The following is a 23,403-nucleotide window of genomic DNA, read 5'->3' on the forward strand; positions in this document are numbered from 1 at the left end:
CATTTATACATCATTGGATAGACATCTGAGATAAAATGGAAGTTCTCTTCTCTGAGTGTACAACTCAAGAGATTTGGTAACTGGTAGGTGGGCACAATCTTGTAGTGTTTCAGTCTTAACAGGATCTTTGTCAATCAACTACACACCCGTGTTGGCTCGTGCACATGGCAATACTTTGTGTTTGTGTTCTGTACAGCGGTTCGTGGACTTTACTATTACTATTGTGGCTCCATACTGAGCTTTGCAAAATTGGAGCTGCACATAAGTACAATACGAGTCCATAGAATTCTGTGGGTGCTGTATTCAGGATCCTAAAGAAATAGATCCCAAATACAACCATTTACTGTACATAAGCCTTTACTGTCAAAAAGTAATCACTTTCGAATTGTTTTACTAAGACCCTTGTTGGTATTAAAATGTTGCAAGATTATATGCATGTGAATTATATCCAATGTGAATTACTGTTTAAAGGGGATTTCTTATAAAAGCACTTATCCCCTGTCCACAGTATAGGAGATAAATGTCTGATTGTTGGTGGTCCGACTGTTGGTACACCCAGTAATACTAAAATCTGTGCACCCTAAATGCTCCATGTGAATGGAGTGGTGGTGCACATACCCTGCTTCCCCGAAAATAAGAACTAACCTGAAAATAAGCCCTGCATTGAGTTTTCATGATTTTTGGGGAGGCTTAAAATATAAGCTGTACCCTGAAAATAAGCCTGAGCTGTATTACATTAAAAAAGGCATGCTTATCTAGCACGCTCAGTCCGGGTCCTCCTGCTGCTGTCGGTATCTTGCCCGTGTACCCTGAAGTCCTCGTTCACCAACCGAAGATTACTTCCTGGTAACAGGATTCATAAATCTAACTTCTAGAAAGTGATGGCTCTGATTGGTTCTTGAGCGCTGCTCATGAACCAATCAGTGCTCGATAAACTAATGCGATGGCTGTGAGTGGTTCACCAAGCGTTGCATTGATTGGCCAAGCAGCGGTTGAAGAATTGGTCAATCAGTGTCACAGCTTAGCACATCGGAGCCCTGGAGAGCAGCGGAAGGGACCTGGACCGAGTCTGCTATGTAAGTATAATAAGTCATCCCCCAAAATTAATAATAATAAAATCTTTCGGGGCAAAAATTAATATAAGACATGGTCTTATTTTGGGGGGAAACACCGTAGATGACCATTTACGTCTATGGCACAGAGGAAGATGGCTGAATGCATCGATCTCCCTCCATTCATAGATGTTAATGGAGTGGTGGTTGAGCGTCTTCATTCACATGGGACATTAAATCATGTATACCTTGGGATTTGGTGAATATGGAGAGGATTGAAGCAAATAAGAAGGGGAAATTGAAATCTAATCAAGGAGCTGTCCTCCCTGTATTGACATTTATATCTTGGGATTGTTGAAGGACTCAATGGTCAGATCCCCAATGATCAGATATTTATTCCCTGCTTAATGTTTTTAATGGGGAAACCCCTTTCACAAAAGCTGCCACCAAATCAATGAATGTTGTGGAAATGTTTCCTCTAGTTCCCATTTTAGTTTATAGTCCATCTACTTAAAGTAGTTTATAATAACTGCCTTACACCATTTTGTCTTATCTCTTCAGTATGGTGCACATCCTTGTGTCTCATATGTATAATGTAGACAGTTTTAATCACACGTTTTATTTTCCCACGCATTTAGTGAGGTTTGTGGCTTTAGCCAGTGGCAGCTGTTGTGCACTTACAAATATTTTCTTGGTTCAAATCTGATACGTGAGAAAAAAAACTCATCTGGAAGTCTATAAGATGGTGACTGCGGTATTTAACATATTATTGCTCTAACTACAGATCGAATATTACATTGCAAATATACAGTCAATATAATTGCGTCTTCCTTTGTTTCTTTTTCAGGGACTGATCACCATGATGCTGCAGGTAGAAGTAGACCAGAGGTATTCTGCTCTGCAAGTTCTGGAACATCCATGGGTCAATGTAAGTGTGACGTAAGCGGTACTGAATAAGACAGAGCCATACTTAAGGGCAAACATACCATAGAGGTAGCCCATGCAGCTGCTATGGGACCCAATCCTGGTTAATCACATATCTTTTGCTATTACTGTGCTTCGCCGATAATAAGCCCTACTCTGATTTTCGGGGATGGGGGGCTTGAAATATAAGCCACTCCACCCCTGAAAATAAGCTTTAGCTATATTACATGTAAAAAAAATACTCACCTAGCAGCAAGCGTTTCGCGTCCCATGCGCTGGGCTACGGCGCTGCTGCAGGCTTCCATGTCCTCCGGCATGTCGACAGAGCAGTTCTTCCTGATAGCTGGGCTTGAAAACTGCGCCTCCAGCAAGCTAATGCTCTGATTGGTTAATTGAGTGCCCCATCAGCCAATGAAAGCTGGCGCTCAATAACCAATCACAGCCATTCAATGAGACCAGCGCGAGGGATGCAAACGTCGGCTGCTAGGTAAGTATTATAAGACACCCTAAAAAAATAAGACATCGTGCCTCTTTGGGGGCAAAAATTAATATAGGACAGTGTCTTATTTTTGTGGAAACACGGTAAGTAGCAGTAACCTAGAAAGGACTTCCTTCTCTAGAGGAGCCACATTGTCAGTAAGCAAGTAAGGTAAGGAGAGAGGGAAATGGCCAAAGTCTTGTGGAAAGGTTGTGGAAGGAGAAACCAAAACTCTAAGCTCTTCTGTCCAAGTTGGCAAAACCCGGCATTATGATTGGAGCTTATTTGGTCTTTGCTATGAGGCCTCCTCTCTGTAGACCACAGTCTGTCCTGATTCTGAATTTTTAAACCAATATGAACTTTGTGATCTTAACTAGGAAAGGGTCTTTATGTATTGATTAACCTATTTTTCCAGGTAGTCCACTTAAGACTGATGGAGTATTCCTAGGTAACTCTTATTTCCATTGAAATCAATGGTCATTACAGTCAGAATACTTCAGTTGCTCTAAACTGACTGCAGCTCCTATTAAATTTGGCAGAGACATAACCATACTTGGACAGGTCTCAATTTCTGTTATGCCCATATGACATACATGATAGATGGGTCAGACATTACTATCACAGCAGTACCCTATTAATAAAATTTATGGTGACTTGTCTGCACTGTCTCCATTTATAAATATGTGACATTCTACTAATACATCATTACTCTATCTGCTCAGGATGATGGTCTTCCCGAAAATGAGTACCCATTGTCAGTGGCTGGAAAGATAAAGAAACATTTCAACACAGGTCCAAAGCCGAACAGCACCACTGCTGGAGTCTCCGTCATCGCAGTAAGCAATGCCTCACACTTACCTCCAGTTATAAGACCCAAACCCACATTATACAGCCCTATACTGTATGTTTCTGTGATCATGTATGATTTAGCAGTAAGATAAGCCTTTTATTCTAATAGTAGGACTATAATTGATACACTATTATTAGGTTAGGCTGGATAGGTTATTAGTGCATCTATGTAGCATTCATTTCAAGAATGTATCACTAGTTTTGTATATAGGAAAGTAGGATAATGACGTAGCTAAAGATCTGCAACTTGTATAGGTGTGAAGCTGGGCTTAAGGTAGTTATTACTAGTCGAATAGTATTGGGCTATTAGTATATTGACATACTAGAAACTTTGTAATATATATTAGCTATAGATTAGGCTACAGATATACTAGTTATAAAGTATATCATTCTTTATAAAGACATTGTATCATACTGTTCTGTTTAGATACCATGTGGGATAATAAAAGTAAGCTATTTCGAACTTGTATGGGATAACCAATGGATAAGTTCCATTACACAAAAGTAAAATGGGTAGACTGGTTGGACTTCATGGACTTCCTCAGCTATGCATATTGTTTGCTTCTTCTAAAGTACTGTAAGTGACAACTCACTATGTAAAATACATAGAAAAGCTCCGTATTCATGAACATCAGAGGGATACTCTCATTTTTCCATAGGCTACAAACATAGCCAACTATTTAATGATATGGAGATATGTAACTGCCACGAAATTTGAGCAGGTCACATGTATAAAGTGTAATGACCTGATACCTAATACATTTTTTCAGTTATGATATGCTTAGATGCCATTACTTGTTATAATATTACAGCCAATAAAAATGTTTCGTCTGGTTAACATGATCCATTAAATACGTCAAATGTTCTCCCTAAGTGGGAGAAGAACAGATTACCACCATTTGCATTGGAGCACGAAGTCCTATCAAAATATTACATCCTAAGTTATGATATGTCCTGCAAGTCATAGGAGACAATGATCCCAGAGCTACACTTGACATGATTAGTTCTAACTATTGTAATGACAATGCCCTTCAGGTCACAGGGGATACTTATAAAGATGTGCAAGTAATCTATGCATACCAGTGAAGCCTGTACATATAGTCATTAACCTAGGTGACCCTCTTATGGCAAGAGGCAAGAAACTCAATAAGAGCATAACAGGCAACCACTGAAATCAGTAGACTCATTGGGATTGGCAGCCTGCGGTCATTTAGGTTTAGCTTTATTGGGTTATGTAGCAAAGTTGCAAGAAAAGATTTCAGCTGTTTATGTCCAAGTTTAAGTCCTCATCCAAATGGACATATTGTACCCATACTTATCTATTCATATTCCAGAAGTACCCCTTAATTTCCCCATCCATGTGGTTCCATTGAACGGAATTTATGGTGAAATGGAGATACCTGGCGTTCTAAGGTTGGTTCATTGGAACCGTGCGTGATGGAGTATCCATGTTTGCTTCTGGTATATGGAAAGTTAATAAGAATCTTTCACCAATATTTTACTCTACTTAATCCTAACTATAGATGGGCGCAATGACTATCAAGTATTACCATACCTCTCTTTTTACTGACAATGCAGCATGATCCTAAAATTGCTGGTTTTCAGTGGCACACTTTCCTTGTTAATTACCAGCAAACCATCTGATAGGTGATCTGCTTTCTGAGGCTGGTTCAGGCTTTTTACCACTTGTTCCACCTAAACCCCACTCTTTGCATGATGACTAAGGTCTCCAGCTTGGAGCTAGATACACATCGGGTTTCACAGACAGTGAGCATACTGCACATCCGGGGCTAGGTGCACGCCTGTGATGTTAAGAGGTCAATGCCTCCCTGCAGGCCAAGTCATTGCACGTCTGTAGTCCCGGTTGTGCAGCGCATGCACTGTCTGTGGAACGCATGGTGTCTCCAGCTCTGAGCTGAAGATGTCAGTCTTCGTTCAAGAGGTGGGGTTTAGGTAGAAGAAGAGGGAGAGAGCCCGGTCAATCCCAGGCAGTGGAATGTCCACAAAGGAATTTCCGGTAATTTGCATAGAGTGTACGTTGCCAAAAACAGCAAGTCATGGCTGCACTGTCTGGAAAAAGAGCGGCACATTAATCCTCATGGCACCCACCTATGGTTAGGATTAGCTTATTGAGTAAAATAATATTGGTGATTGCTTTCCTTTATACACAGGTACAATACACCCATAGAAATTAGGTCTATGACCTGTAAAGTACATTGAAACAGTAACTCAAGAGCCATAATAGTGACTGTTGAAACAGGAAAAATCTAAATCAATAGCTTGTTCCAACCACTAGGACATGTTTTTGTGTCTTCCAATTAAACCTAAAGGGGTTGTCCCATTTCTAGCTGTTTTGCTGCAGGAATCTGACAGTTCTGTACATTGCGCAGGGGCCGTATTCACTTCAACAAGACTCAGCCTGTAGTACCAGACCAATCCACTGCACAATGTTCGGAGCTGTCTGCTTCCTGCAGCAAAAAAAAAAATTTGGAAAACTCGAAGGGACCAGGACTAGCGGAGCAGCAAATACAATTCTTGAATGAGAACATGACTGTTGACTCTAAATGTTTAACGTTCCCCCAGCTGCTGATGTTAATGATAGATGTGCTATTGCTGTTACCCTTTAATGAATGTGGGCTGTGCGTTTTGACCCTGCCATGTAGGTAGAAAGACATCATTATGTATTAGCAATGCTTTTTTTATTTTATTATGGAAGCATGAAACTTACCTGTTCTCATTATTTTCTTTCTTTTGAGTTGTTGGCTTTCTACTTACCTTAGTACTATGCACATTTTCTTACTTGCATGCTTTTTTAAGTGATTTCTCTCCAAGTTATTCTTTGCACACATGCACATTGCATAGTTTCTGCTCATTGCTCATATGTATTATGTTGTCATTGCTCACATGGATAACAAAGGCAGCAGCACTCTGCAATAAATTCAAGGACCGCCAGCACGCTTGTCCATGAGAGGGATTGGGTAATTCCTCCATAACTTCCTAACAAACCAGTTATGCATTTGTTTTTTTCTCAATTTTTTTTTGCTAGCCTCTTGAGTGCTGTAGTATGGATCAACGCTGTAGTACTGAAGTAAGCATTCCGCAATACTGATGCTATTAATCAGAGTATAGCTTAAACTCTTCACAATATTGAGAGAATACTTTATTCTACTGCTATGCTGATGGACATATTTCCATTATCGGCTTATTTTGGGGTTGGGGGACACTATTGTGTGTTAATGTATGGACTCATCTTTGAGTGCCTTTTTAGTTCAAATTATAGATAATCAATACAAAAAGTTGGCTAACCGCGCTAGCACATTGCAATACCTATTTTGTATTGATCCAGGGTTACAGTCTGAATTTTAGTATGTCCACATTCTTTCTGCTGGTTGCCACTGGAATCTGTCAACCAGCTTGTCGACAGACACTCCTAATAGCTTAGATGGGCACTTACCATATAGTGCAGTAGGAGAGTTTTTACTACATCCGGTTAAAATACAGATCTGGTTTAAAAACATTCTTTGACAGAAAGATACTCAACCAACAAGGAATTCCTGGAGATTTCAGCTCCGATGCAGAGTATTGCATGACTTTCTGAACTATGATATAAACCATAAATCAGAATCAATATATGATAAAGTATGCAATGTACATATAAAGTTACTTAGAGGAAGACTGTCACCCAGGATGTAACTTGAAGCTTCTGGGCCCCAATGCAAATCTGTAACAGGGCCCCCAACTATAATGCTTTATTCATAGTACTGGGCTCACTATATGGAGAAGAGAGGCCTTATGGGCCCCCTAAGGCTCCTGGCCCAGGTGCAACCGCATCCCCTGCATCCTCTGTAGTTAATCCAGGGCTGTCACCTACAACTAACATCATAAAACATTCTTTGGATAGGATTGCATTATCCTGTTAATTGTAGGTAACAGTATTCCTTTTACATTTTATGCAGATTAAATCTATATATAAACTGTATCATAGTGTTCAAAGGTGAAAATACACTTTAAGGCACACAAAACACACAAAAATAAAAATAATTGCTTCTTAAAATAGTATTCCAATTTACTTTATTTCAGCCGTCTACTTAAAAGTGCTATTGAATCTGCCATTCGGCAAAAGAGAACCCATTTGGTGAATATCAGCCCAGTAAACATTGGCATACCTGTACATGAGTTTCTGTCATAGGTATACAACACTATAATAGTTTCAGTGTATACCACCAACTGGAGGCTATGATGAGATGTGAGCAGAGCCTAAAAAATCACTATTTTCCCTTATACATTCAAAGAAACTTTCATCCATGAGCTTCTTTTATTATAGGCCACACATACATAAAATCAATCTGTTAACTGAAGGGTAACAGAAACTTTGTAGCTGCCCCAGAAAAGGAGTAGAATGAAAAAGGGACTCAATACCGACAAATAATTCTAGTAAAGCTAATTCCAATATAAGTGCACCATAGGGTTGAGACATTTTCGGGAATACCCAATTCAAGTCCAACAACTCTATTCGAACAATTGATGGTTGAGAGGGTGGTACAATGTCTTACATTTTACCACCTTCCACAGGTATTACATATACTGTAGGTGTGCCTAAATGTGAAGGGGTCATATAGCAGATTAAAGTGTATCCTGTATTGATTTGTATCAGCACATACATTACGACCTGACACAGTAAGGTTTAGTGGCCCATCTCCTTTCCATGGTTCTTGGATACAGATATAGAAAATGTAATCCAACGCTGATAACTTGCTATAACAAGTTATCTTAACACAAGCATAGCCATTGAAAAACTCAAGGAAATGTTCTGCGACACAACTTATCTAACACGTGTAATTCCACACAGTTACAGTGTGCATTGATATTGTAGAACCTCTTACTCAATTCCCATTAAAATAAGAGATGCTGCCAATCTGGGCTAAGACCCACTTTCTCTAGTCCCCCAGTTATATGGACATACAGCACACCCTTGAGTCACATACATTTTACTTTTTCATACATAAACCTTTACAATAACAAAAATAACAAATGAAGGACCTACTTTGTACTCGTGTGAGCCTTAACTTTACTTAAACCTGTTCAGGTCAAGGGTAGCAGACCCATTGGAACTGCCTCAGTGTATAATTAAAGGCTATGCAAAGGAAACCTATGTGCATGAAAAATCAATACACAAATATCTTACTAAGTCCCTACAGAAAAAAAATGATGAACTTATCTGTTTTTTCACATTGAGTTTTCCTTTTTATACATTTAGAAAGCCACATACTTGGTTTGCAGCCTCTCCTGAAATTCAAGTTTCTGACTAGGGGCTGTTCCCAGAACTGATCAGCTGGCCTCGCTCTCTCATGAACATACACACAAACTCAGCTCTCTGTCCCTCTCTTCTTTCAGAGGCTGTGTAGCAAAACCATACCCACTTAATACTACACAGCTATCTCACATCTTCTCTATGAGCAGTTGCTGCTCCCATTTCCTTTCTACTGATAAGAGTAGAAAATTCATCCAGAGTGAATGACATCCCTCTGTAATAGTAGCTTTCTCTGCTCTATGTCCTCCTGATCTTCTCACCATTCCCCAGCACTATCATACAGCCCTCTTTAATAGCTTATTGGAAAGGCAGTGAATCTATGAGTTGGCTAGGGGAGACGCTCAAAAACAACCCATCAGTTTACTCTGACGGAAATTGCTAAGATTTCAGTCCTCCAGTCTGCAGTGTTTCAGAAAACAAACATAGAAATCAAACAATCAGAAACTTTTAATGAAAACCAATTACAAAAAGTATTCATTTCCAAAAACATATAGATTAAAAGAAAGAGTGCAAAGGTGTACAAAACCTTTACATTTGATTCTATTTGGTTAGATTAACGTTTATATTCACCTTTGTAATAGTTTATTAGTGTTTCTTGGGAAAATCTCTTATGCACTGATATAGTGCTGTCTGATAAGATGTCCACCCTGCAGATATACGATAAAAGTTCACCAGTTCATGGTAGCAATGATGTGAATGGTGACCTTTAGATCGTGTTCTGAGAACAAGCTATTTGTAGCAGATGTGCATCTGTCAACCCCAGACAATGTCAGGCAAGTCAGTATCATTGTAACAAAAATCACTGCTGGTAACAGTTACTGCTTATATATGATTCACCAAGTACAGTGTAACCTAATACTGTACATTCTACATTAATTATAGGACAATGCTGGATTCATGGAGACCATAAATTGACACAATGTAGTGAAGACATCCTGCAGTTGTAAATCAATTGTAAATCATTACTATAGTCAGGCTCATTACTGCAGGGAATGTCAGAGAGCTCCATTAATTGTAGAAACATCAGTAATGTAAGTGAGAAAAGAAAATGATAGTGAAAAGAATAAAAGGGAATTACAGAAAGGGAAAAACAGTAAAGAATGATAGTAAATTTGAAGCCACTGCTGAATGGCGCGGATTGTATAATAGTTTGGCAGATGGCAAATTTAGATCAAACATAACCCAAAGTTTAATTTTCCAACACGTGGAAGACAAGCGCCAGAGGCTGGTCATGGATGATGTACAGAGAGGAAGCCTACAACCTAGAGGTTATATTTTTCCAAATGTTAAGGACAATTAGAGCAAAACAATCCATAAACTCCTACTGACTATTACTCATGTAAAGGATGATCATAATTAAAGGCAACCTGTCACCTGACTAAAGCACCATAAACTAACTTCTGCTGCTGTTCAGTGAGGGGACAGGGAGCAGCGAACTGTATTTTTTATTCTCACCTATTTCCTGGTTCTCAAAGGCCCATTGCTGATGTCCGCACACCGGATGGAAATCGGAGTCCCGTGCTCTCCCATAGACTTGCATCAGAGAGCATGCACACAGGACTCTGAAAGGAGGCAGATTTTCATCTAGCTCGCAGGCTTTAGCAACAGGCATTTCGGAAACCAAGAGGGAGGGGAGGATAAAAGATGAAGTATCCGGCTTCCTGTTACTTTGCCTAACACCACCAGAAGTTAGTTTATGCTGCTTTAAGCAAATGACATATTACCTTTAATCAGAGGTCTCTAGCGGAAAAACTATAAAGCAGAACCCAATACAAGTAAGTGTGTATATTCAGTGAGGTATGGAGGTTTAGATTTCTTGATGAAGAAAAAAAAATTGCTGGTACATTCTATATAATGCAACTGGTGAAAGAATTCTGTCAGTCTCTTATTCAGATCGGTACACTAAGACTGCAGTGATAAGACCTCCACATTGTCAGAACGCGTCTTGCTGGCTACACTTTACTATAAGTGATGGTCACAAATTCATCGAACATATACAAGGAGCACATTGTACCATATCTATAGAAACATGTACAAGTAGCACACATTGTATATATCTATAGGAACATGTACAAGAAGCCGACATTGTACCATATCTATAGGAACATGTACAATGAGCGCACATTGTACCATATCTATAGGAACATGTACAAGGAGAGCACATTGTAACATATCTATAGGAACATGTACAAGGAGCACACATTGTACCATATCTATAGGAACATGTACAAGGAGAGCACATTGTAACATATCTATAGGAACATGTACAAGGAGCGCACATTGTACCATATCTATAGGAACATGTACAAGGAGAACACATTGTACTATATCTATAGGAACATGTACAAGGAGAGCACATTGTACCATATCTATAGGAACATGTACAAGGAGCACACATTGTACTATATCTATAGGAACATGTACAAGGAGTACACATTGTACCATATCTATAGGAACATGTACAAGGAGCGCACATTGTACCATATCTATAGGAACATGTACAAGGAGAACACATTGTACCATATCTATAGGAACATGTACAAGGAGAGCACATTGTAACATATCTATAGGAACATGTACAAGGAGAGCACATTGTAACATATCTATAGGAACATGTACAAGGAGCACACATTGTACCATATCTATAGGAACATGTACAAGGAGAGCACATTGTAACATATCTATAGGAACATGTACAAGGAGCACACATTGTACTATATCTATAGGAACATGTACAAGGAGAGCACATTGTAACATATCTATAGGAACATGTACAAGGAGCACACATTGTACCATATCTATAGGAACATGTACAAGGAGAACACGTTGTACCACATCTATAGAATATGTACAAGGAGAACACATTGTACCATTGCTGCAGAACATGTACAAGGAGGGCACATTGTACCATATCTATAGGAACATGTACAAAGAGCACACATTGTACCATATCTATAGGAACATGTACAAGGAGAGCACATTGTACCATATCTATAGAATCATGTACAAGGAGCACATAATACCAAAACTATAGGAAAATGAACAAGGAGGACACATCGTACCATATCAATGGTAATATCTCCAAGAAGCACACATTGTACCATATCTATAGGAACATGTAGAAGGAGAGCACAGTGTACTATATCTATAGGAACATGTACAAGGAGAGCACAGTGTACTATATCTATAGGAACATGTACAAGGAGCGCACATTGTACCATATCTATAGGAACATGTACAAGGAGCACATTGTACTATATCTATAGGAACATATACAAGGAGAGCACATTGTACTATATCTATAGGGACATGTACATGGAGAACACATTGTACCATATCTATAGAAACATGTACAAGGAGAACACCTTGTACCATATCTATAGGAACATGTAGAAGCAGAGCACAGTGTACTATATCTATAGGAACATGTACAAGGAGAACACATTGTACTATATCTATAGGAACATGTACAAGGAGCACATTGTACTATATCTATAGGAACATATACAAGGAGAGCACATTGTACTATATCTATAGGGACATGCACATGGAGAACACATTGTACCATATCTATAGAAACATGTACAAGGAGAACACATTGTACCATATCTATAGGGACATGTACAAAGAGAACACATTGTACCATATCTATAGGAACATGTACAAGGAGAACACATTGTACCATATCTATAGGAACATGTACAAGGAGTGCACATTGTAGCATATCTATAGGAACATGTACAAAGAGCATACATTGTACCATATTTATAGGAACATGTACAAGGAGCACACATTGTACCATATCTATAGGAACATGTACAAAGAGCATACATTGTACCATATCTATAGGAACATGTACAAGGAGCACACATTGTACCATATCTATAGAACATGTACAAGGAGAGCACATTGTACCATATCTATAGGAAAATGTACAAGGGGGACACATTGTACCATATCTATAGGAACATGTACAAGGAGAGCACATTGTACCATATCTATAGGAACATGTACAAGAAGAGCACATTGTACCATATATATAGGAACATGTACAAGGAGCCCACATTGTACCATATCTATAGAAACATGTACAAGAAGAACACATTGTAGCATATATATATATATATGAACATGTACAAGGAGCACACATTGTACTATATCTATAGGAACTTGTACAAGGAGCACATTGTACCATAGCTATAGGAACATGTACAAGGAGCACATTGTACCATAACTATAGGAACATGTACAAGGAGCACATTGTGCCATAGCTATAGGAACATGTACATGGATAGCACATTGTACCATAACTATAGGGACATGTACAAGGAGAGCATATTGTATCATTTCTATAGGAAGATGTACAAGGAGAGCACATTGTACCATATCTATAGGAACATGTACAAGGAGCACATATTGTACCATATCTATAGGAACATCAACAAGGAGAACACATTGTACCATATCTATAGGAACATGTACAAGGAGAGCACATTGTACCATATCTATAGGAACATGTGCAAGGAGAGCACATTGTACCATATCTATAGGAACATGTACAAGGAGAGCACATTGTACCATATCTATAAAACATGTACAAGGAGCGCACATTGTACCATATCTATATTGACATTTACTAAGGAGAGCACATTATACGATATCTATAGGAACATGTACAAGGAGCACATTGTACCATATCTATAGGAACATGTACAAGGAGAACACATTGTACCATATCTATAGGAACATGTACAAGGAGAACACATTGTACCATATCTATAGAACATGTACAAGGAGCGCACATTGTACCATATCTATAGGCACATGTACAAGGAGTCAACATTGTACTATATCTATAGGAACATGTACAAGTAGCGCACATTGCACCATATCTATAGGAACATGTACAAGGAGCACACATTGTACCATATCTATAGGGACATGTACAAGGAGCCCACATTGTACCATAACTATAGGAACATGTACACGGAGAACACATTGTACCATATCTATAGGAACATGTACAAGGAGAACACATTGTAGTATATCTATAGGAACATGTACAAGGAGGGCATATTGTACCATATCTATAGGAACATGTACAAGGAGAGCACATTGTACCATATCTATAGGAACATGTACAAGGAGCACATAATACCATAACTATAGGAAAATGTACATGGAGGACACATCGTACCATATCAATGGTAACATCTCCAAGAAGCACACATTGTATCATATCTATAGGAACATGTAGAAGGAGAGCACAGTGTACTATATCTATAGGAACATGTACAAGGAGGGCACAGTGTACAATATCTATAGGAACATGCACAAGGATGGCACATTGTACCATATCTATAGGAACATGTTGAAGGAGAGCACAGTGTACTATATCTATAGGAACATGTACAAGGAGCACATTGTACTATATCTATAGGAACATGTACAAGGAGAACACATTGTACCATATCTATAGGAACATGTACAAGGAGGGCACATTGTACCATATCTATAGTAACATGTACAACGAGAACACATTGTACCATATCTATAGGAACATGTACAAGGAGCGCACATTGTACCATATGTATAGAAACATGTACAAGAAGAACACATTGTACCATATCTATAGGAACATGTACAAGGAGGGCACATTGTACCATATCTATAGGAACATGTACAAGGAGAGCACATTGTACCATATCTATAGGAACATGTACAAGGAGAACACATTGTACCATGTCTATAGGAACATGTACAGGGAGCCCACATTGTACCATATCTATAAGAACATGTACAAGGAGAAAATATTGTACCATATCTATAGCAACATGTACAAGGAGCACATTATACCATAACTATAGGAAAATGTACAAGGAGGATACATTGTACCATATCTATAGGAACATGTACAAGGAGAGCACATTGTACCATATCTATAGGAACATGCACAAGGAGTGCACATTGTACCATATCTATAGGAACATGTACAAGGAGCCCACATTGTACCATATCTATAGGAACATGTACAAGGAGCCCACATTGTACCATATCTATGGGAACATGTACAAGGAGAACACATTGTACCATATCTATAGGAACATGTACAAGGAGCACACATTGTACCATATTTATAGGAACATGTACAAAGAGCATACATTGTACCATATTTATAGGAACATGTACAAGGAGCACACATTGTACCATATCTATAGGAACATTCACAAGGAGCACACATTGTACCATATCTATAGGAACATGTACAAGGAGAACACATTGTACCATAGCTATAGGAACATGTACAAGGAGCACACATTGTACCATAGCTATAGGAACGTGTACAAGGAGCCCACGTTGTACCATAGCTATACGAACATGTACAAGGAGCACATTGTACCATAGCTATAGGAACATGCAAAGGAGAACACATTGTACGATATCTATAGGAACATGTACAAGGAGCGCACATTGTACCATATCTATAGGAACATGTACAAGGAGCACACATTGTACCATATCTGTAGGAACATGTACAGGGAGGACACATTGTACCATATCAATAGTAACATCTCCAAGAAGCACACAATGTACCATATCTATAGGAACATGTAGAAGGAGAGCACAGTGTACTATATCTATAGGAACATGTACAAGGAGAACATATTGTACCATATCTACAGGAACACGTACAAGGAGAACATATTGTACCATATCTATAGGAACATGTACAAGGAGAGCACATTGTAACATATCTATAGGAACATGTACAAGGAGCCCACATTGTACCATATCTATATGAACATGTACAAGAAGCACACATTGTACCATATCTATAGGAACATGTACAAGGAGAACACATTGTACCATATCTATAGGAACATGTACAAGGAGAACACATTGTACCATATCTATAGGAACATGTACAAGGAGAACACATTGTACCATATCTATAGGAACATGTACAAGGAGAACACATTGTACTATATCTATAGGAACATGTACAAGGAGAACACATTGTACCATATCTATAGGCACATGTACAAGGAGTCCACATTGTACTATATCTATAGGAACATGTACAAGTAGCGCACATTGCACCATATCTATAGGAACATGTACAAGGAGCACACATTGTACCATATCTATAGGGACATGTACAAGGAGCCCACATTGTACCATAACTATAGGAACATGTACACGGAGAACACATTGTACCATATCTATAGGAACATGTACAAGGAGAACACATTGTAGTATATCTATAGGAACATGTACAAGGAGGGCATATTGTACCATATCTATAGGAACATTACAAGGAGAGCACATTGTACCATATCTTTAGGAACATGTACAAGGAGCACACATTGTACCATATCTATAGGAACATGTACAAGGAGCACATAATACCATAACTATAGGAAAATGTACATGGAGGACACATCGTACCATATCAATGGTAACATCTCCAAGAAGCACACATTGTACCATATCTATAGGAACATGTAGAAGGAGAGCACAGTGTACTATATCTATAGGAACATGTACAAGGAGCACATTGTACTATATCTATAGGAACATGTACAAGGAGAACACATTGTACCATATCTATAGGAACATGTACAAGGAGCAAATTGTACTATATTTATAGGAACATGTACAAGGAGCACATTATACCATAACTATAGGAAAATGTACAAGGAGGACACATTGTACCATATCTATAGGAACATGTACAAGGAGAGCACATTGTACCATATCTATAGGAACATGTACAAGGAGCGCACATTGTACCATATCTATAGAAACATGTACAAGAAGAACACAATCTACCATATATATATATGAACATGTACAAGGTGTACACATTGTACCATATCTATAGGAACATGTACAAGGAGAACACATTGAACCATATCTATAGGAACATGTACAAGGAGCACATTGTACCATATCTATAGGAACATGTACAAGGAGAGCACATTGTACTATATCTATAGGAACACGTACAAGGAGAACACATTGTACCATATCTATAGGAACATGCAAAGGAGAACACATTGTACGATAACTATAGGAACATATACAAGGAGAGCACATTGTACCATATCTATAGGAACATGTACAAGGAGCACATTATACCATAACTATAGAAAAATGTACAAGGAGGACACATTGTACCATATCAATAGTAACATCTCCAAGAAGCACACATTGTACCATATCTATAGGAACATGTAGAAGGAAAGCACATTGTGTCATACCTATAGGAACATGTACAAGGAGAATATATTCTAGCATATCTATAGGAACATGTACAAGGAGAATACATTGTACCATATCTATAGAAACATGTACAAAGAGCATACAGTTAGGGCCAGAAATATTTGGACAGTGACACTAGTTTTGTTATTTTAGCTGTTTACAAAAACATGTTCAAAAATACAATCATATATATAATATGGGCTGAAAGTGCACACTCCCAGCTGCAATATGAGAGTTTCCACATCCAAATCGGAGAAAGGGTTTAGGAATCATAGCTCTGTAATGCATAGCCTCCTCTTTTTCAAGGGACCAAAAGTAATTGGACAATGGACTCTAAGGGCTGCAATTAACTCGGAAGGCGTCTCCCTCATTAACCTGTAATCAATTAAGTAGTTAAAAGGTCTGGGGTTGATTCCAGGTGTGTGGTTTTGGATTTGGAAGCTGTTGCTGTGACCAGACAACATGCGGTCAAAGGAACTCTCAATTGAGGTGAAGCAGAACATCCTGAGGCTGAAAAAAAAGAAAAAATCCATCAGAGAGATAGCAGACATGCTTGGAGTAGCAAAATCAACAGTCGGGTACATTCTGAGAAAAAAGGAATTCACTGGTGAGCTTGGGAACTCAAAAAGGCCTGGGCGTCCACGGAAGACAACGGTGGTGGATGATCGCCGCATACTTTCTTTGGTGAAGAAGAACCCGTTCACAACATCAACTGAAGTCCAGAACACTCTCAGGGAAGTAGGTGTATCTGTCTCTAAGTCAACAGTAAAGAGAAGACTCCATGAAAGTAAATACAAAGGGTTCACATCTAGATGCAAACCATTCATCAATTCCAAAAATAGACAGGCCAGAGTTAAATTTGCCGAAAAACACCTCAAGAAGCCAGCCCAGTTCTGGAAAAGTATTCTATGGACAGATGAGACAAAGATCAACCTGTACCAGAATGATGGGAAGAAAAAAGTTTGTAGAAGAAAGGGAACGGCACATGATCCAAGGCACACCACATCCTCTGTAAAACATGGTGGAGGCAATGTGATGGCATGGGCATGCATGGCTTTCAATGGCACTGGGTCACTTGTGTCTATTGATGACATAACAGCAGACAAGAGTAGCCGGATGAATTCTGAAGTGTACCGGGATATACTTTCAGCCCAGATTCAGCCAAATGCTGCAAAGTTGATCGGACGGCGCTTCACAGTACAGATGGACAATGACCCCAAGCATACAGCCAAAGCTACCCAGGAGTTCATGAGTGCAAAAAAGTGGAACATTCTGCAATGGCCAAGTCAATCACCAGATCTTAACCCAATTGAGCATGCATTTCACTTGCTCAAATCCAGACTTCAGACGGAAAGACCTACAAACAAGCAAGACCTGAAGGCTGCGGCTGTAAAGGCCTGGCTAAGCATTAAGAAGGAGGAAACCCAGCGTTTGGTGATGTCCATGGGTTCCAGACGTAAGGCAGTGATTGCCTCCAAAGGATTCGCAACAAAATATTGAAAAAAAAATATTTTGTTTGGGTTATGTTTATTTGTCCAATTACTTTTGAGCTCCAAAAATGTGGAGTGTTTGTAAAGAATTGTGTACAATTCCTACATTTTCTATCAGATATTTTTGTTCAACCCTTTAAATTAAACGTTACAATCTGCACTTGAATTCTGTTGTAGAGGCTTCATTTCAAATCCAATGCGGTGGCATGCAGAGCCCAACTCGCGAAAATTGTGTTACTGTCCAAATATTTCTGACCCTAACTGTACATTGTACCATATTTATAGGAACATGTACAAGGAGCACACATTGTACCATATCTATAGGAACATGTACAAGGAGCACACATTGTACCATATCTATAGGAACATGTACAAGGAGAACACATTGTACCATATCTATAGGAACATGTACAAGGAGCACACAATGTACAATATCTATAGGAAGATGTACAAGGAGAACACATTGTACCATATCTATAGGAACATGTACAAGGAGAGCACATTGTACCATATCTATAGGAACATGTACAAGGAGAACACATTGTACCATTGCTATAGGAATGTGTACAAGGAGCACACATTGTACCATAGCTATAGGAACGTGTACAAGGAGCCCACATTGTACCATAGCTATAGGAACATGTACAAGGAGCACACATTTTACCAGAGCTATAGGAGCATGCAAAGGAGAACACATTGTACGATATCTATAGGAACATGTACAAGGAGCGCACATTGTACTATATCTATATTAACATGTACAAGGAGAGCACATTGTACCATATCTATAGGAACATGTACAAGGAGCACACATTGTACCATATCTATAGAAACATGTACAAGGAGAGCACATTGTACCATATCTATAGGAACATGTACAAGGAGGGCACATTATACCATATCTATAGGAACATATACAAGGAAAGCACATTGTACCATATCTATAGGAACATATACAAGGAGAGCACATTGTACCATATCTATAGGAACATGTACAAGGAGGGCACATTATACCATATCTATAGGAACATATACAAGGAAAGCACATTGTACCATAGCTATAGGAACATGTACAAGGAGCACATTATACCATAACTATAGGAAAATGTACAAGGAGCACACATTGTACCATATCAATAGTAACATCTCCAAGAAGCACACATTGTACCATATCTATAGGAACATGTAGAAGGAGAGCACAGTGTACTATATCTATAGGAACATGTACAAGGAGAACATATTGTACCATATCTATAGGAACATGTATAAGGAGTCCACATTGTACTATATCTATAGGAACATGTACAAGGAGAGCACATTGTACTATATTTATAGGAACATGTACAAGGAGCACATTATACCATAACTATAGGAAAATGTACAAGGAGGACACATTGTACCATATCTATAGGAACATGTACAAGGAGAGCACATTGTACCATATCTATGGAAACATGTACAAGGAGAACACATTGTACCATATCTATAGAAACATGTACAAAGAGAACACATTGTACCATATCTATAGGAACATGTACGAGGAGAGCACATTGTACTATATTCATAGGAACATGTACAAGGAGCACATTATACCATAACTATAGGAAAATGTACAAGGAGGACACATTGTACTATATCTATAGGAACATGTACAAGGAGAGCACATTGTACCATATCTATGGAAACATGTACAAGGAGAGCACATTGTAACATATCTATAGGAACATGTACAAGGAGAGCACATTGTAGCATATCTATGGAAACATGCACAAGGAGAACACATTGTACCATATCTATAGAAACATGTACAAAGAGAACACATTGTACCATATCTATAGGAACATGTACAAGGAGAGCACATTGTACTATATTTATAGGAACATGTACAAGGAGCACATTATACCATATTTATAGGAACATGTACAAGGAGCACATTGCACTATATCTATAGGAACATGTACAAGGAGAGCACATTGTACCATATATATAGGAACATGGACAAGGAGCGCACACTGTACCATATTGATAGGAACTTGTACAAGGAGAACACATTGTACCATATCTATAGGAACATGAACAAGGAGAACACAATGTACCATATCTATAGGAACATGTACAAGGACCCAACATTGTACCATATCTATAGGAACATGTACAAGGAGCGCACACTGTACCATATTGATAGGAACTTGTACAAGGAGAACACATTGTACCATATCTATAGGAACATGAACAAGGAGAACACAATGTACCATATCTATAGGAACATGTACAAGGACCCAACATTGTACCATATTTATAGGAACATGTACAAGGAGAAGACATTGCACCATATCTATAGGAACATGTACAAGGAGAACACATTGTACCATATCTATAGGAACATGTACAAGGAGCACACATTGTACCATATCTATAGAACATGTACAAGGAGAGCACATTGTACCATATCTATAGGAACATGTACAAGGAGCACACATTGTACCATATCTATAGGGACATGTACAAGGAGCACACATTGTACCATATCTATAGGCACATGTACAAGGAGTCCACATTGTACTATATCTATAGGAACATGTACAAGGAGAACACATTGTACCATATCTATAGGAACATGTTCAAGGAGAGCACATTGTTTCATACCTATAGGAACATGTACAAGGAGAACACATTGTACCATATCTATAGGAACATGTACAAGGAGCCAACATTGTACCATATCTATAGGTACATGTACCAGGAGCACACATTGTACCATATCTATAGGAACATGTACAAGGAGCGCACATTGTACCATACCTATAGGAACATGTACAAGGAGCACACATTGTACCATATCTATAGGAACATGTACAAGGAGAGCACATTGTGTCATACCTATAGGAACATGTACAAGGAGCACACATTGTACCATATCTATAGAACATGTACAAGGAGCGCACATTGTACCATATCTATAGAACATGTACAAGGAGAGCACATTGTACCATATCTATAGGAACATGTACGAGGAGAGCACATTGTACCATATCTATAGGAACATGTACAAGGAGTACACATTGTACCATATCTATAGGAACATGTACAAGGAGAGCACATTGTACCATATCTATAGGAACATGTACAAGGAGCACACATTGTACCATATCTATAGAACATGTACAAGGAGCGCACATTGTACCATATCTATAGAACATGTACAAGGAGAGCACATTGTACCATATCTATAGGAACATGTACAAGGAGCAAACATTGCACCATATCTATAGGGACATGTACAAGGAGAGCACATTGTTTCATACCTATAGGAACATGTACAAGGAGCCAACATTGTACCATATCTATACGAACATGTACAGGAAGCCCACATTGTACCATATCTATAGGAACATGTACAAGGAGCCCACATTGTACCATATCTATAGGAACATGTACAAGGAGTACACATTGTACCATATCTATAGGAACATGTACAAGGAGAGCACATTGTACCATATCTATTGGAACATGTACAAGGAGCACACATTGTACCATATCTATAGAACATGTACAAGGAGCGCACATTGTACCATATCTATAGAACATGTACAAGGAGAGCACATTGTACCATATCTATAGGAACATGTACAAGGAGCAAACATTGCACCATATCTATAGGGACATGTACAAGGAGAGCACATTGTTTCATACCTATAGGAACATGTACAAGGAGCCAACATTGTACCATATCTATACGAACATGTACAAGGAGCACACTTTGTACCATATCTATACGAACATGTACAGGAAGCCCACATTGTACCATATCTATAGGAACATGTACAAGGAGCACACATTGTACCATATCTATAGGAACATGTACAAGGAGAGCACATTGTACCATATCTATAGGAACATGTACAAGGAGCGCACATTGTACCATATCTATAGAACATGTACAAGGAGAGCACATTGTACCATATCTATAGGAACATGTACAAGGAGCAAACATTGCACCATATCTATAGGGACATGTACAAGGAGAGCACATTGTTTCATACTTATAGGAACATGTACAAGGAGCGCACTTTGTACCATATCTATACGAACATGTACAGGGAGCCCACATTGTACCATATCTATAGGAACATGTACAAGGAGAGCACATTGTGTCATACCTATAGGAGCATGCACAAGGAGCACACATTGTACCATATCTATAGGAACATGTACAAGGAGCGCACATTGTACCATATCTATAGGAACATGTACAAGGAGAACACATTGTACCATATCTATAGGAACATGTACTGGGAGCACACATTGTACCATATCTATAGAACATGTACAAGGAGAGCACATTGTACCATATCTATAGGAACATGTACAAGGAGCAAACATTGCACCATATCTATAGGGACATGTACAAGGAGAGCACATTGTTTCATACTTATAGGAACATGTACAAGGAGCGCACTTTGTACCATATCTATACGAACATGTACAGGGAGCCCACATTGTACCATATCTATAGGAACATGTATAAGGAGAGCACATTGTACCATATCTATAGGAACATGCACAAGGAGCACACATTGTACCATATCTATAGGAACATGTACAAGGAGCGCACATTGTACCATATCTATAGGAACATGTACAAGGAGAACACATTGTACCATATCTATAGGAACATGTACTGGGAGCACACATTGTACCATATCTATAGGAACATGTACAAGGAGAACACATTGTACCATATCTATAGGAACATATACAAGGAGCACATTGTACTATATCTATAGGAACATATACAAGGAGCACATTGTACTATATCTATAGGAACATATACAAGGAGGGCACATTATACCATATCTATAGGAACATGTACAAGGAGCGCACATTGTACCATATCTATAGGAACATGTACAAGGAGAGCACATTTGCCATATCTATAGGAAGAGAAGCAGAACCAAAAACGGCAACAGCACTCATAATATATTTGCTATCAGAGGTATACATACCTATAATCAATACTCTAACCACATTAAA

The 23,403-nt window shown here is 38.6% G+C and overlaps 1 protein-coding gene across 3 annotated transcripts in view; it reads left to right on the forward strand.

The window, feature by feature from the left end:
- DCLK1 (doublecortin like kinase 1) overlaps positions 1 to 23,403 on the forward strand; it is a 382,755-nt gene that overhangs the window by 346,105 nt on the left and 13,247 nt on the right. For all 3 annotated transcript variants that reach the window (XM_066582756.1, XM_066582763.1, XM_066582771.1), the window contains 2 exons: positions 1,900 to 1,980; positions 3,177 to 3,290. In XM_066582756.1, coding sequence (XP_066438853.1) covers positions 1,900 to 1,980; positions 3,177 to 3,290 — 195 coding nt within the window. The remainder of the gene's footprint in view (positions 1 to 1,899; positions 1,981 to 3,176; positions 3,291 to 23,403) is intronic.

This window comes from Eleutherodactylus coqui, chromosome 1 (assembly GCF_035609145.1).
Source record: "Eleutherodactylus coqui strain aEleCoq1 chromosome 1, aEleCoq1.hap1, whole genome shotgun sequence".
In the NCBI taxonomy this organism is placed as follows: Eukaryota; Metazoa; Chordata; class Amphibia; order Anura; family Eleutherodactylidae; genus Eleutherodactylus; species Eleutherodactylus coqui.